Source organism: Pseudophryne corroboree, chromosome 2, assembly GCF_028390025.1.
Source record: "Pseudophryne corroboree isolate aPseCor3 chromosome 2, aPseCor3.hap2, whole genome shotgun sequence".
In the NCBI taxonomy this organism is placed as follows: domain Eukaryota; kingdom Metazoa; phylum Chordata; class Amphibia; order Anura; family Myobatrachidae; genus Pseudophryne; species Pseudophryne corroboree.
In genome coordinates this window covers 511,756,960-511,773,200 of record NC_086445.1, presented here as the reverse complement: position 1 = coordinate 511,773,200, position 16,241 = coordinate 511,756,960, and the positions used below count along the sequence as shown (strand labels likewise).

Sequence of the window (16,241 nt, the reverse complement as noted above, 5' to 3'; positions counted from 1 at the left end):
GCTCACTGTTACCCTGGTGGTGGTGAACACTTTACATAGGTGACTCCACGCTCACTGTTACCATGGTGGTGGTGAACACTTTACATAGGTGACTCCACGCTCACTGTTACCCTGGTGGTGGTGAACACTTTACATAGGTGACTCCACGCTCACTGTTACCCTGGTGGTGGCGAACACTTTACATAGGTGACTCCACGCTCACTGTTACCCTGGTGGTGGCGAACACTTTACATAGGTGACTCTGTTTTAGTAGGAACTGGTAGAGGTTGTTGAACCTACTACAGGTTATTGTTATGAGGGAGGAAGAAATTTACATATAGAAAAAAAAATATAGAGAGAGAGATTTTAAACAGCTTGGCCCAGGGAAAATATCCATTCACAATTAATCTTATTTAACGACATTCTCCAGAATGTTTACAAAATTGGTGTTTATTGATTTATACAATAGATTTCATGTCAAAAATGTTACATAAATATGTTGAGAAATTCTTTGTTTCAGTGCAAATAAGGATAATTCATCTTCTTTAATGGCATCCACAGGACTTAACTACCATGTTCCGGTGCTTTTTCAGTATTACATTGTTATTGTTGTCATAATAAAGGACTGACGTTGCTGAGAGTTTTGTGGGCGCACAGCAAGCTTTAGGAACACTTTCTGGCTTCATGAGATGAACCTGGAGAGGAATAAATGCCAGTTACTGCCAAATACTGCAGATAATTATTGTCTCTAATTGAAACAAAGCATATAAAACAAGGACAACTATTGCACTGTTTTAAAACAAACAAACAAACAAACAAACAAACAAACAAACAAACCATAATAAAATATAAACAAACTATAAAGGAAAGAACCCATAAAGGAACAATTCTTCCCACAGAGAAGGGCCGGCTTCATAGTTAGATTATTTTCAGATTTTTTTCTTGAATGTTTTCTTTGGCAGAATGATGGTAATTTACGTTTGGTTCCCTATTCCTACTTATTTCATAGCCTGCCTTGAGCTGCACTCAGAATCATGCCTCACAGATGGCCGCACGTTTGTCATGCATACAGTATATACTTGTTTGTCTCTTGTACTGTTGCTTTGTATTGAGTTTGTTCTTTAGTTCTTATTTGCTTGTTGTGGAGAAATAAAATCACCATCTCAAATAATAAAATGGAGTTCTCCTAGGATAGGAAGAAATACTCATACTTTGGCTGTTTTCTCCATGCTCTCTTTCCGTTCTAAATAAAAACTAACAAAAATAAAGCCTGCACACTGCTGTCACTGTGTTACTCAGCTCCGCTCACGTTTCCTTTTGCCCAGTCTGTTTAGAAGCTGAATAAATGCTAACACTAGCCCTACATGAGGCAAATCCTGCTTGTAACCCTGCATTTGTAAGCACATTGATGTTAGGAGAAAAACAGCATGTTCAGATCCTTAATTGAATAGGAAACTCTGACCATGTGTATATGTCAGTAATACCCCTTTCAGCCCGCCAACTTTTAACACAGGTTATTGCACATGAGCGAGCATAACCCGTGTTGCTGTGTAGTCTGAAAGGGGCCAGTTGAAATATTCCAGGTCGAGCAACTCGGGTAGCGAGCAGGGTTGAACGCGTGTTCAACCCGGCTCACTGTGCTGTGTGTACGGGAAAGCCAGGTCGATGCAACCCATTTCCTGTTCAGATTATTTTGCCTGTCTCTATTTTCCTACATTTACTTTATGCTTACTTTATCTGCTACTACTAATTTACATTTGCTAACACTTTAGTCTTTTACTGGGTGTTTCTGTGATACTGTTTTATTTACTGTTTTTATACCTTTTTTGTTATCCTTTTCTCTGTTTATGCCTTGAGTACCATAATGAGGTAATTTATGATGTGTTTGGAGGCATAGCTGGTGCATATTTCTGGCCTGTTTATACTTGTACACTGTATTGTTTGTATGTTTGTACAAGATATTACTTGTGTTGCACAGCTTGACTATTGTTCCTGTTTCCTGCGTCATCCACACTGTGTCGGATCGGTGTGGGGCGGCCCAGCAGCTCCCAGAGTGCTGGGCATACCCCCAGCTTGATGAGAATGTCACCTCCAAAATGTGCTCAATAGGTGTTTCACACAGTGTGAGGCACACCCATTTTTCAGTGTGCGCTCCCAAAAGTCTCTACTCCGTCCTTCCCAGTGTTGGGAGGTATCCTAAGTGTCACTTTTTTTCTTTTTATAATATTATGTTACTATACTCCTGTGCAGATCACAACCCGTGACCCCAATAACACTAGTCACACCTCCTGCGTTACTAGCAACATTCCTGTAGTGCTGGTCATACCCCCTGTGGCACACAATAGGCACGTCATAAATTTCAGCTCCAGGCCCACATGGACCTTTATCTTGGATGGCGGTCATTAGGTCGACATACATTGGGTCAACCACGTTTGGTCGACATGATCACTAGGTCGACATGGTCATTAGGTCGAAATGTACTAGGTTGACATGGAAAAAGGTTGACTCATGTTGACCTAATGAACCACACCCCTTTATCTTGGCCACATTCTTAGAACAGAAAGCGTATAGGTGTGAGTGAGTCCCTAAACAGGGCGTTTATCTAAACTTTTAAAACCTTTTGTTGCAGGTGGATTTATTGGGACCAATAACAAATTTCTATATTAAGATGGTATTTATTTTTCTAAAAATGTTTTTTTATTATATTGGTTATTCTTGTATGATTTATGCTGATGTTGATCTACAGATGGGGCAGGTATCTTGTAGTAAGTGCTTCAATCATGCAGTGGCACCGAGTGGGGAGAAGAGCGGGTACTAATTACCAAGGCTGCTGGAGCAGACCGGGTCTGCTACCTTCCCCCTGAATATACTAATGAGCTGGCACAGTTGCCACTTTGGGAAGATGGCTGCCACACATTGAAAGTAAAGACTCTGGCACGGAGTCTTTTCTCTCTAGTGCACTGGGAAGATGGTGCCAGAGGAGAAGGAGGAACCCGCTTCTCGAGCAAACAAGTTAGGACAAGTGTGCCCTCCCCCTTGCCCTACCTGCCCCCTTGAATAAATAGTACCTCCTGTGGCGTTATTATTTTACAATTTTTTTTCCGGGAGTGTAGACACCTACATTATCAGGGCCCGGCGTGGTTCTCGGCACCCCTACAATCAGATGTTTCTTAACAAGAGCCACACTATGGTGACTCACATAGCAGATTATATAGGAGGTAGATACACCAGCACCAAAGTACCCAAGGGGCTACTGCAAAGTTGCAAACATTGCATCCACAATTGCCCTGACAGTTCATACACAGAACTAAACACATGCATTCACCCATTTGCAGATTGTGCACATCATTGTGAGTGGACTGTAACTTGCTAATGGTAACTGTCATCATCATCATCATCGGTGTGGACATGCACCAGCTCTGTTACTGGTGCAAAAGCTATTGCTGAGAACACTCCTTTTTTCTTCAGTGAATGTATAAAGTATAGATGAAATGTGTTGGGAAGGACTTTGGGGACATGTAATAAACTATGACATGCCAACTTCAATGAGATCCTGGTGATTCTGCCCAAAGTCTTAAAGTGGCAATCATTTAAAAGGCAAACATTTGCCAGTGACTCGCCAGTGCCTGCAAGTAACAGGCTAATACATTCCACCCGATGATGTTTTCCTCTGTCACCAGATGGAAAGTTTCCTGGTCTTTAGACTACAGCATTCCTACCTACTTTCAACCATCTTGGATTATTCTACTTCTTTACATAAAGGAATGGACATTAAGGTCAGATAAGCTTTTAATTTTGATTTCTAAAGAAATACTACACAATACAATTTTTTTGTAGTTATTTTGTCAATCTATAAACCACAGTAGGTTGGAGTTATCTAGGGTTGTGAGAATATCCCTATAATCAGAGACATATCCAATTTACATAAATTCTATAATTTTTCACAGTATGGTGCTAAATGTAGTGGGGGTGCAAGAAGCTGGAGGTGTGGAAGTTTTTGCGAGAAATATATTTTTAAAGTGGTAATTATTTACAAAGCAAAATCAGGTAGGTTTTGCCTTGTAAATGATTGCTGCTTTAATCACTTAACTGGATTATATATATATATATATATATATATATATAAAGCACTCTTTTAGAATTCACTTGAAGGGAGAGTGATCTTTTATTTATATTAGGAGGGGCTGGATATAAGCACCCTCGCAATTAAAAATACATAAGGATTCTGTTGACACTCATGCAATCATACAATTTATTACAATAAATTTAGTGATTCACACAGTATTGTCGCAGTTTTGTACAGTTGGATTCCACTTTTGGTTGTATAAAAGTTATTTTTCATAGGAATACATGGTTTCACAGTGATATTTTCACCAAGAGAATTCAAAACACAGTTACAGTACCTTACGTGTTTTGTCTCCTAGGAGACTTTTTCAGGGGTTTATCTCTAAACTTTCAATCAGGGAAGATCTCCATTATGTCCCACCATTGGTTTTTTGTGGGTCTCTGAATGAAAGTCTATATTCTTTAGGTGCCTCACTGTTATGGTCTTTAAATAACAGGCTGCAATCCTTTAAAACTTGTTGGACAACAAGAATCTGTTTATAGGTGTGTGAAAAGTCATTAGAGGAAAATGAATAATATCTTGACAATCAGAATCCACCTTTACAACTTGTTAGACAACAAATATCTGATAAAAGGTGTGTAGTGACTCATCGGGAAAAAAACCTTCTTGACAATCAGAGTCCACCAATCTAGACAAAGCAATGTGGTTAGCTGCAAATCAGCCTGGATCCTGAGTAAGAGCAGGCAAAGTTTGGCACTCACTCAACCTTATGCAGCCTTGCTTCGGCGCCTCTCCTTAGAATAATCCAAATAAACCAGCAGTTGGATGGCACTCAGAGTCTGAGATGACTTAAGTAATCATAGAGACTGAGACAATGTCTTGATAAAAGGGACGCTGATACCTGAAATGTTGACCTACAAATTGTCCCTGTCTCTATGATTACTTACAGTAAGTCATCTCAGACTCTGAGTGCCACCCAACTGCTGGTATATATTTATATATACACATGGTCGAGTCACATTATTATGACCACCAACCAGGGGTTAAAGTGGGGGGGAACGAGGTGGAACTGAGTTCCACCACCTATAATGGTAGGGGGAACTAATTCCACCACCTCCATTGGTCTGCACAGCAATTCCAACAGAAAAACCTGACCCATCACCTACATCAATAGATGATGCAGGCAGAACTAGTGTTACTGATGAGCTGCAGCCACCTCCCTCTTCCTCAGGTCCTGGTGGCTCCCACCTCCATCTTCCTCAGGTCCTGGTGACTCAATGGTCCTCCTCCATTTACAGCCCACCCCTCCTGGTACTCACACACGCTGTGTCTGTTGGACAGTTTTTAGCCCCTCCTCAGGTCCCAGTGGCTTCCTTTTCCGGCACAACGTATGTGATGTCATGCTGTCACCACTGCTGAAGTGAAGAGGAGCCATGAAGAGGAGCATGCTCTGTGCATCTTGAAGACAATAAGTAAATGAGTTCCACCACCTCTCCAGGACCACTTTAAGCACTGCCACCAACTAATAGCCAAAGTAACTGCCAAGTGCAGCATGCACAGCAGCTAGATGAGCTGAACTATCATTTTAGACATACATCTTGAGCCCCCAGGTTAATTTTGACGGTGATCGGCTCCACTGTAGCGTGTCTGTCGGCCCTCACGCACCTTCGTAGCCGACGTTCATCTTTCACATCAATGGCATGTGGTGCTCCACAGCAGTGGCGTAACTAGAAATTTTTCTCCCCCAAGCTAAAAAATTCTTCGGCGCTACCCTCCCCCCATCCCCCATAATTGCCACTAGTAAAGGGACAAACATGTGCGCGCCAAAGGCACGCGCTGCAAAACGGGGCATGGCTTCACATAAAGGGTCGTGGCTTCACATAAAGGGGCGTGGCATTGCAGGAAAAGACTACCTTATACCCCAGTTTTGCAACCTGCACGCCCGGACGTTAGCCACCACAGGAAAGAAAAATAATCCTCATACCCCTTACATTATTTGTCATTTTTCCTCCTTATAGTAATGCCCAGTATACATTATGCCACATACTGCAATGGCCCTTAGATATTATGCCACACACCATAATGCACATGAGTCATGACACAATATGCACACACCGTAATGCCCCCGACACATTATGCCACACACCGTAATGCCTGTGACACATTATGACAGGAATCGCAATGCCCGTTATACATTATGTTAAACACTGCAATGCCCCCGATACATTATAGCACATACAATGTCTGTGACACATTATGACACACACTGCAATGACCCGGAGACATTATACCACATACCACAATGCCCGTGATATAGTATACAACACACCGTAATGCCTGACACATTATGACACACACCGCAATGTCCGTGATACATTATGCCACACACTGCAATGACCCTGAGACATTATACCACATATCACAATGCCCGTGATATAGTATACCTTACACCGTAATGCCTGTGACACATACCGCAATGCCCGTTATACCCTATGCCACACACCACAATGCCCGTTATACATTATGCCACACTGCAATAGCCCTGAGACATTATACCACATATCACAATGCCCGTGATATAGTATACCATACACTGTAATGCCTGTGACACATACCGCAATGCCCGTTATACCCTATGCCACACACCGCAATGCCCATTATACATTATGCCACACTGCAATGCCCCTGAGACATTATACCACATACCACAATGCCCGTGATATAGTATGCCACACACCGTAATGCCTGTGACACATTATGACACACACTGCAATGTCCGTGATACATTATGCCACACACCGTAATACCCATTACACATTAAGTCCTACAGTAAGGCTTCTAATTACTTTTAAATTACCTGCTCATTGCCTGGGGTTTCATGCTCTTGGTTCCATGCACGGTGCCAGGGGTTTTCATGCTCAGGGTGTCATGCTCGTTGCCAGGAGTTTCATGCACTGGGTGTCATGCTCGTTGCCAGGGGTTTCATGCACTGGGTGCCATGCTCGCTGCTAGGGGGTAGTGCTTGTTGCTAGGGCTGTGCTCCCAGTGCCACATATGCCCTCAGTGCCAGATATTCCCCCACAGTGCCAGGTACTCACATGCCCCCAGTGCCAAATATAGCCCCCCCATGTGCCAGGTACACATATACCCCCAGTGCCACATATGCCCCCAGTGCCAGATATTCCCCCACAGTGCCAGGTACTCACATGCCCCAGTGCCAAATATACCCCCCAGTGCCACATATGCCCCCTCAGTGCTCCCCTTCCCCCGAATATGCTCCCCCAGTGCCAGTTACATTTCCCCAAGCCCCCTCCCCCCCCCCCCCCCCGCGCTCCCACGCGGGACACGGAGGGCACGGCGCGCGCTTCTCCTGTGTCCCTCCTGGGTCTCCGGCGGGTCTGTTAAAGGAAGTGCCGGTTCGTGAGCCAATCAGAGCTCACGAACGGCACTTCATTTATCAGACCCGCCGGAGACCCAGGAGGGACACAGGAGAGGCGCGCGCTGTGCCCTCTGTGTCCCTCCATCACAGCAGCGGAGGGAAGGAGGGAGAGGAGACAGCAGATTGACATGCGGACGCTCGTCCTCATGTCAATCTGCGCTAAATCAGTGGCGGCACCCCCGCAGCCCTGCGCCCCCAAGCCACCGCGAGGGCTGCGGGGGCAGTAGTTATGCCACTGCTCCACAGTTTCCATGTCAGTTATTTGCAATTGTGCCATTTGTCCAGGCACCGTTTGTGTGTGTGTGTGTGTATATATATATATATATATATATATATACCAGTGGGGCGTGCGGTGAGGTCAGTGGCTGGTGAGGCACTGCAGCCATAATGTCCACCTAGTCCCGCCGATGTCTGCTACCGCCTACGAGCTGATGCCCGCTACTGCCACTGTCCCTGCAAGCGCCGAAGGCATGCATGCTTCCAGAAAACTGGTTGTGGTCTTGCAGTGAGGGTGTGGCCTCACAACAAGTGGTGTGGCTGTACGATGAGAGGATGATGGAAAGGCAGAGGGTGACAGGAGAGAGATAGTGATGGGGAGACAGGGATGCAGGGGAGATACAGTGTGTGACAGGGAGAGGGTGATGCCAGGGTGAGGGTGACAGAGAGAGGGTGATGCCAGAGAGAGTATGACAGCAGTGGGTGACAGGCAGTTGTGCCGGGATAAGGGGGAGAGGGTACAAATTACCCAGGCCCAGGTCTGAATGAGGGCCCAAGTGGGGGCCCGGGCTTCCTCCCCCTTAACTGGCAGTAGCAGCTACAGCTCTTCTCCTAATCCCAGCACACGCTGCTGACTGCTGGGCTGGAGTGTGGCCATGATGGTGCTTAAAATAAAATTTTTGGGGTATTTTTTTTAGTGATGAGCGGGTTCGGTTCCTCGGAATCCGAACCCCCCCGAACTTCACCCATTTTACACGGTTCCAAGGCAGACTCGGATCCTCCCGCCTTGCTTGGTTAACCCGAGCGCGCCCGAACGTCATCATCCCGCTGTCGGATTCTCGCGAGATTCGTATTCTATATAAGGAGCCGCACGTCGCCGCCATTTTCACTTGTGCATTGGAGATGATAGGGAGAGGACGTGCAGCGTTCTCTCAGTTTCTGTGTTCAGTGTGCTGCAAATATCTGTGCTCAGTGTGCTTGCAAATATCTGTGCTCAGTGTGCTGAAAATATCTACGTTCTCTGCCTGAAAAACGCTCCATATTGGTGCTGCATTGTAGTATTTAGTAGGAGGACAGTGCAGAATTTTGCTGACCAGTGACCACCAGTATTATATAGCAGTACGGTACAGTAGTCCACTGCTCTACCTACCTCTGTGTCGTCAAGTATACTATCCATCCATACCTGTGGTGCATTTTAGTTGTGCGCAGTATTATATAGTAGGAGGACAGTGCAGAATTTTGCTGACCACCAGTATATAATATATAGCAGTACGGTACAGTAGGCCACTGCTCTACCTACCTCTGTGTCGTCAAGTATACTATCCATCCATACCTGTGCTGCATTTTAGTTGTGTGCAGTATTATATAGTAGGAGGACAGTGCAGAATTTTGCTGACCACCAGTATATATATAGCAGTACGGTACAGTAGTCCATTGCTCTACCTCTGTGTCGTTAAGTATACTACAAAAGTTCAGTAAAATGACCCAAAAATCAAAATTAAAAGCATCTGATGAGAAGCGTAAACTTGCCAATATGCCATTTACGACACGGAGTGGCAAGGAACGGCTGAGGCCCTGGCCTATGTTCATGGCTAGTGGTTCAGATTCACATGAGGATGGAAGCACTCATCCTCTCGCTAGAAAACTGCAGTGCCACTCCTAGGTGGGCCAGGTGTTTGTGTCGGCCACTTGGGTCACTTAGCTTAGCCATCCAGCGACCTTGGTGCACCTCTTTTTTTCTTTGCATCATGTGCTGTTTGGGGACTATTTTTTAAATCGGCCATCCTGTCTGACACTGCAGTGCCACTCCTAGATGGGCCAGGTGTTTGTGTCGGCCACTTAGGTCGCTTAGCTTAGCCATCCAGCGACCTTGGTGCACCTCTTTTTTTTCTTTACATCATGTGCTGTTTGTGTCGGCCACTTGGGTCGCTTAGCTTATCCATCCAGCAACCTTGGTGCACCTCTTTTTTTCTTTGCATCATGTGCTGTTTGGGGACTATTTTTTAAATCGGCCATCCTGTCTGACACTGCAGTGCCACTCCTAGATGGGCCAGGTGTTTGTGTCGGCCACTTGGGTCGCTTAGCTTAGTCATCCAGCGACCTCGGTGCAAATTTTAGGACTAAAGATAATATTGTAAGGTGTGAGGTGTTCAGAATAGACTGGAAATGAGTGGAAATTATGGTTATTGAGGTTAATAAAAAAAAGATAAAATGTCTCCCAGCGCTAATGTTGTCAGGTATAGAATCGCTTGTCAATGGCAATATCTGCTCATAGAAATATAAATCACTCAAAAAACAATATAATTTATAAATAAAATAATATTTTATTAACCTAACACAGGATAAAAATTTCCAATATATATATATATATATATATATATATATATACAGAAATGGTGACTCCGGCACTCCACTTGAAACAGCTCACACATGCAATACTTGCTCCTGTGCCTTCCCACCGGGGGACTCCCCCTGAATAACACCAAACAAAAGAGGCGGCACTCGAAGTCGGTGAACAAATATCACAATATATTCATATTTGTTCACCGACTTCGAGTGCCGCCTCTTTTGTTTGGTATATATATATATATATAAATGTGTAATGGACCCTTCTGGAGAGGGTCAGGTTGGGAGATATGTCTATCTATATACAGTATATACGTGTGTGTGTGTGTGTGTGTGTGTGTGTGTGTGTGTGTGTGTGTGTGTGTGTGTGTGTGTATCTATAAATATCATGGCTGCCACTCTGTCCAAAATACTGCGCAATTTCCTGGGTGCCCTTAGTGGGATGACAGGTAGTGTAAGCAGAAATACTGTGGCACTCTCGGAACTTACTAATGTAACAATATATTCTGGTGATGAGTCCACTAATGTGCAAGTCGACATTTCAGTTTATTCAACTTTAATCATAGTAAGTCCTGAAAGTTGTGTAGCATTTCTGCATATACTGTATGTTTGTGTGTTTATATATGTGTGTGTGTATACAGTGATTGCACTTACATGCTATAGGGCATCTTTTATCCCAAAATTACAATGGAGGATCCATTTTCACAAACTGATGGTGTTCCAGGGAATGCGCTCTACAACCAATACAGCTTTTATGTGACTGCCCCACCATCCTAATAGTGAACACTTTTGTCCCAACTGCTGGGAGGTATGTCATGCTCCTGTGAGTGCATATCTCCCAACATGACCCTCTCCAGGAGGGACAGAATGCTCTGCTTCTGGACTTCCTTCTTACTGTATGATTGCCGGCACCTGTAGTGAAACACCTTTCTTATCAATTACCTGTTCCACAGGTGCCAGCAATCATACATGAAGACAAAAATCCAGAAGCAGAGCATTTTGTCCCTTCTGGAGAGGGTCATATTGGGAGGTATGTGAGTGGGGACATCTCGTGTGCTAGACATGCACCTAGAGTGGTGCAGCCATGCAACCAACAGGGTGTGGCCACACCCCCTGCAGGGGAGCCCCCGGGAGTTTACTGTAATGGGGCCCAGGATTTCTCTTTGCAGCCCTGGTGACAGGGAGAGGGTGACAGCAGTGGGTGATGCCAGGGAGAGGGTGATGCCAGGGAGCTGGTGACAGTGAGAGGGTGACAGCAGTGGGTGACACTGAGAGGGTGCCAGCAGTCGGTGCCAGCTGTGGGTGACAGGGAGAGGGTGACAGCAGTAGGTGACCGGGAGAGGGTGATGCCAGGAAGCTGGTGACAGTGAGAGGGTGACAGCAGTGGGTGACAGGGAGAGGGTGCCAGCAGTCGGTACCAGCTGTGGATGACAGGGAGAGGGTGACAGCAGTTGGGTGCCAGCTGTGGGTGACAGTAGAGGGTTACTGGGAGAGGGTGATACTAGGAAGAGCACATTACTGTCCCACTCTGTCAGCAGTATGCATACAGATACTTATGACACAGAATCTGTGTCATAAGTATCTTCTTTGCATTATTTTAATCAGTAATGACAGGAGAGGCACTGCCTCCCCTGACTGCACGTCCCTGGTACCTCCGGCTTCTCACACCCTATTACATTTAGGCCATGGTTTTTACACTGGACTTCACATTCTGCACCAGGCCTAGTGTAAAGTTGTGTGAGCACTCATGTAGCTGTGCTAATAGGTCCTGCGCTTTATAAGTGCTCTTGTCTGTCTCTTAAAAATGTAAACCTAATATACCCACTAAACAAAAAATGCACACTGATTCTAAGTTAAAAGGAATTTTGAAATATTAGCAAATACATATTGTTTCTAAAAGTTTCATGACAATGCTACATATACAGCCGTGGCCAAAGGTTTTGAGAATGACACAAATATTGGTTTTCACAAAGTTTGCTGCTACAGTGTTTTTAGACCTTTTTGTCAGAAGTTACTATGGTATACTGAAATGAAATTACAAGCACTCCATAAGTGTCAAAGGCTTTTAAAAACAATGACATTACGTTTATGCAGAGTCAGTGGCCCTGATAAAAACTACAACTCCTATCTCTAGCACGCGGGGGGGCCGTGCAGCACAGGGCAAGGATAGCCCCCTACCTTGGCAGTCTAGCTGCGAAGGCAGCCGGCAGGGAGCCATGTTTTGGGTCACAGTGGCTGCGTGCGCTCCCCCCCCAAATGCCGCAATGCCGCCCATAAAACACAGCAAAGCCGCCCCGTTACCGTCCCCACCGGGACTTAGATTGTGATCGCGTGCGATCACAATCTAAGTCCTCATGCATGCATGCATGGGCGTGAGAAGTGAGGAAATTGGCTAATTGTGATTTCCGGACTTCTACAAACGATGCAGAATCGGGCCCAATATTTGCAGTGTTGACCCATTTTTTTTCAAGACCTCCGCAATTCGCCCCGGCATGCTGTCAATCAACTTCTGGGCCACATACTGACTGATGGCAGCCCATTCTTGCCTAATCAATGCTTGGAGTTTGTTAGAATTTTTGTTTGTACACCTGACTCTTGAGGATTGACCACAAGTTTTCAATGGGATTAAGGTCTTGGGAGTTTTCTGGCCATGGTCCCAAAATGTTGCTGTTTGTTCCACTAGTCACTTAGTTATCACTTTTGCCTTATGACAAGGTGCTCCATCATGCTGGAAAAAACATTGTTCATCACCAAACTGTTCTTGGATGGTTGGGAGAAGATGTTCTTGGAGGATGTTTTTGTACCATTCTTTATTTAGTGAGTTGCTGCTGCAGCACATAGACAGTTAGCTCAGCCTCGGGTACCCAGCAGAAGAAGAGGATGACCGCTGATGACACCCCTCCTTCCCCCCATATCACTGCTCCTTCTGGCTCCTGTATGCCTGTATGCCCAACTACACCTTTATTGATCACCCCTATGATAGTGTAGTACCTCTAATATACCTCACAGAATGAGATTAAACAGTAAATATAAATAAGGATCCACTCCTTTGAATCACACCATGCAGGAAGAAAAAGCACCTTTGATTCTCACCCTTTCGGTAATAAGGTTATTATACCTCAATTATGAGGTTAGGACAGCATAACAATAATTACCATTAAGCATCAGCTGCTTCATAAACAGTTTCCTTTATTTGATCTTGACTTCACAACTCTAAGGCAGAATATAGCCTATAGAGGAGATAAATATACATAGCATAATACTACAATTTTTTTTATTAAAATACATATAAAACACAACCTCATAATTGAGGTATTTGTCCTAACCTCAAAATTGAGGTATAATATAAGGTTGCCTTGTTACCGAAAGGGTGAGAATTAAATGTGTTTTCTTCTTCCTGCGTTTTGTGACTCAAAAGAGTGGGATCCTTATTTTGATCAGTAAAGATGTGTGACTTGTCACTTATAAAATAAAGTGCAGTGTGTCACTTGGTGGTGAAACCATTACATAATTCTGGAGAGATATACTACACTATGAAAGAAATTCTATTCTTTTTTTTTCTCTGAGGAACATATGAACATATAAGAGCACCAACACTAGGATCTTCTTTGAAATTCGCACTCTAAGGATGTGATATTCTATTACATAGTAACATAGTATCTGAGGTTGAAAAAAGACAATTGTCCATCGAGTTCAACCTATTTGTGGTGTCCTATGCATGATGATTTGACTAAAATTTCTGACTGATGCTGCTGTCAGCCATTGCATTTTATCCCTATTTATAGTAACTATAATGCATGACTATGCACCATACCCCTGGATATCCTTATCCAATAGGAATTTATCTAACCCATTTTTAAAGGTGTTGACAGATTCCGCCATTACAACTCCCTCGGGCAGGGAATTCCAAACACGTATTGTCCTTACCGTGAAAAAGCCTTTACGCCGTATTGTGCGGAATCTCCTCTCCTCTAACCTGAGCGAGTGTCCACGAGTCCTCTGTGTTGATCTAACCAAAAACAGGTCCCGCGCAAGCTCTGTGTATTGTCCCCTTATATATTTGTAGATGTTGATCATATCCCCTCTTAGTCTCCGCTTTTCCAGTGTAAACATGCCTAGTCTTGCAAGCCTTTCCTTGTATTCCATCGTCTCCATGCCCTTAATTAGTTTGGTCGCCCTCCTCTGTACCTTTTCAAGCTCCAGGATATCCTTTTTGTAGTACGGTGCCCAGAATTGTACACAGTATTCAAGGTGTGGCCTCACTAGTGATCTATATAACGGGAGTATAATACTCTCGTCCCTAGCATCAATACCCCGTTTTATGCATGCTAATATCTTATTAGCCTTCTTTGCTGCAGTCCTACTTTGGGTACTACTGCTTAGCTTGCTATCTATGAGGACACCTAAGTCCTCATAGATATTACTTCCTTGGTGGCTGCACTTATTGTTTGTGAGCGCTGAAAATTACCACTGTATTTTTTTAGTATGTGTAAATGATTGTACCTACAGGTGACAATGAACGGTGTGGTGCCTTTATAGTGGGACAGCCATACATGGAATGCCACTGGTTGCAGTCTATACTGAGCTGTTTACCGGTGATACCTGGCATTACCTTTTTTGAGTGTAACTTTCCCTGGTAAGCATAGGCAACCTAGGCACATGTCTTGATGCTTTCCAAGACTAGGGCCAGTGGAGGTATGGGGCACCTGGAATGCGGCTCTGGCTACCACAATCATAACTCAGCTCCAATCGGGCAGCTCAGCATGCAGCTAGAAGCAGTGAGTGGGCAGCCCCCACCCCCCAGGCCTTGCTACCGCTGCCACAACCCATAGTTCCTGCACCAGAGACATTAGAATAGGAGTTGGCAGCGCACTGGAAGGCTTTGCTTCCGAACCGCTTGTCACAGGTTAGGTGCTATCCCCACCACTGCACCCGAGCCAGCCGAGTAAACTGATCCTGACTTGCAGGTGTCAGTCTGCAGCACTGCTGACTGCTGATCTGGATGTTGTGTCCTGTTGAGAATGCTTCTATAAAAAGGTATACATATGACATACAGTTATAGATATATTGCATATACTAGTTTAACTCCCAGGTCAACTAAGTCTCTGCCCCCTACTCAGCGCTGCGCTGCCCCCCCACCTATTATATATATTTATATAATACAAATCTGCTTTAATTAAAAAATGGTTACAATACCAGAAAAGGTAATAATGATGAAAAGTGCAGCGTCTGCCATATGCCGACGGCTAGTTTCTGGACCCACTTAGGTTCTGTCATCAGGACTAGGCAATCCTGCTGCAGTTTGCTTGTCTTACTTGGTTACAGCATTTATGACAGTCTTCAGCCGGATTGCCTAGTTCTCATGATGGGATCTAAGCGGGTCCAGAAACAAGCCATCGGCATACGGCAGACGCTGCACTTTTCAACATTATGACCTTTTCTGGTGTATATATATATATATATATATATATATATATATATATATATATAGAGAGAGAGAGAGAGAGAGAGAGAGAGAAAAGACTAAACAAACCCTTAATGCGCTCTAAATTTGGACTCTAAAATTGGAACTCTTGTTTTTTTAGTGAAAATAAATAAATAAATGAAAATATATAGATACCAATTAACGATGGGCAAGCTTTTACACAGAGATGATCCCCTGTCGAAAGAGACCGATATTAAATAGAAACCAAAGAAGTATATCTCTGTGGAGCGCACTTATTGTAGTATTGTTCGATATAATAATACTTAGTTAAGAATGTGATTTAGTATTTGGTTACTGATGAAGAGAGGATGACTTAACAGACACACCCTTTTGCTTTAAAACACTTGTTTCTTTTTATTGCTAAAAACTATTTTAAATTCTCTTTTCCATTAAAAGAAGTTGATGAACATTTTTACAATGTATTATTGTTCATTACAGACACAAAAATGACTTTCATCCTTTCCAAACAATAAAGTATTTTCCCCCAACACGTTTTGTCTTATAGCGACTTCTTCAGGGGTGTTTTTTATGAATGATAAATAATTTGTTTAATTTGAAACGGCTGTATTTTCATAAAGATATGGTCCACAATATGCTTAGAATTATTTAAAAAAATAATTGACTTCCATAATTTAGCAATGTTTGGTAGAACTTCTTATTTGAGAATGCCTGGTAATAAATATTATTCTTCCAAGTAATGACTTGTAGTT

The 16,241-nt window shown here is 43.8% G+C and overlaps 1 protein-coding gene across 1 annotated transcript in view; it reads right to left on the bottom strand.

The window, feature by feature from the left end:
- Nucleotides 1-429: 429 nt before the first annotated feature.
- LOC135032126 (bone morphogenetic protein 8B-like) overlaps nucleotides 430-16,241 on the bottom strand; it is a 171,824-nt gene continuing 156,012 nt past the window's right edge. Inside the window, exon 7 of the mRNA XM_063954063.1 lies at nucleotides 430-674. Within this exon, the coding sequence (XP_063810133.1) occupies nucleotides 525-674 (150 nt within the window). The 3' untranslated portion in view covers nucleotides 430-524. The remainder of the gene's footprint in view (nucleotides 675-16,241) is intronic.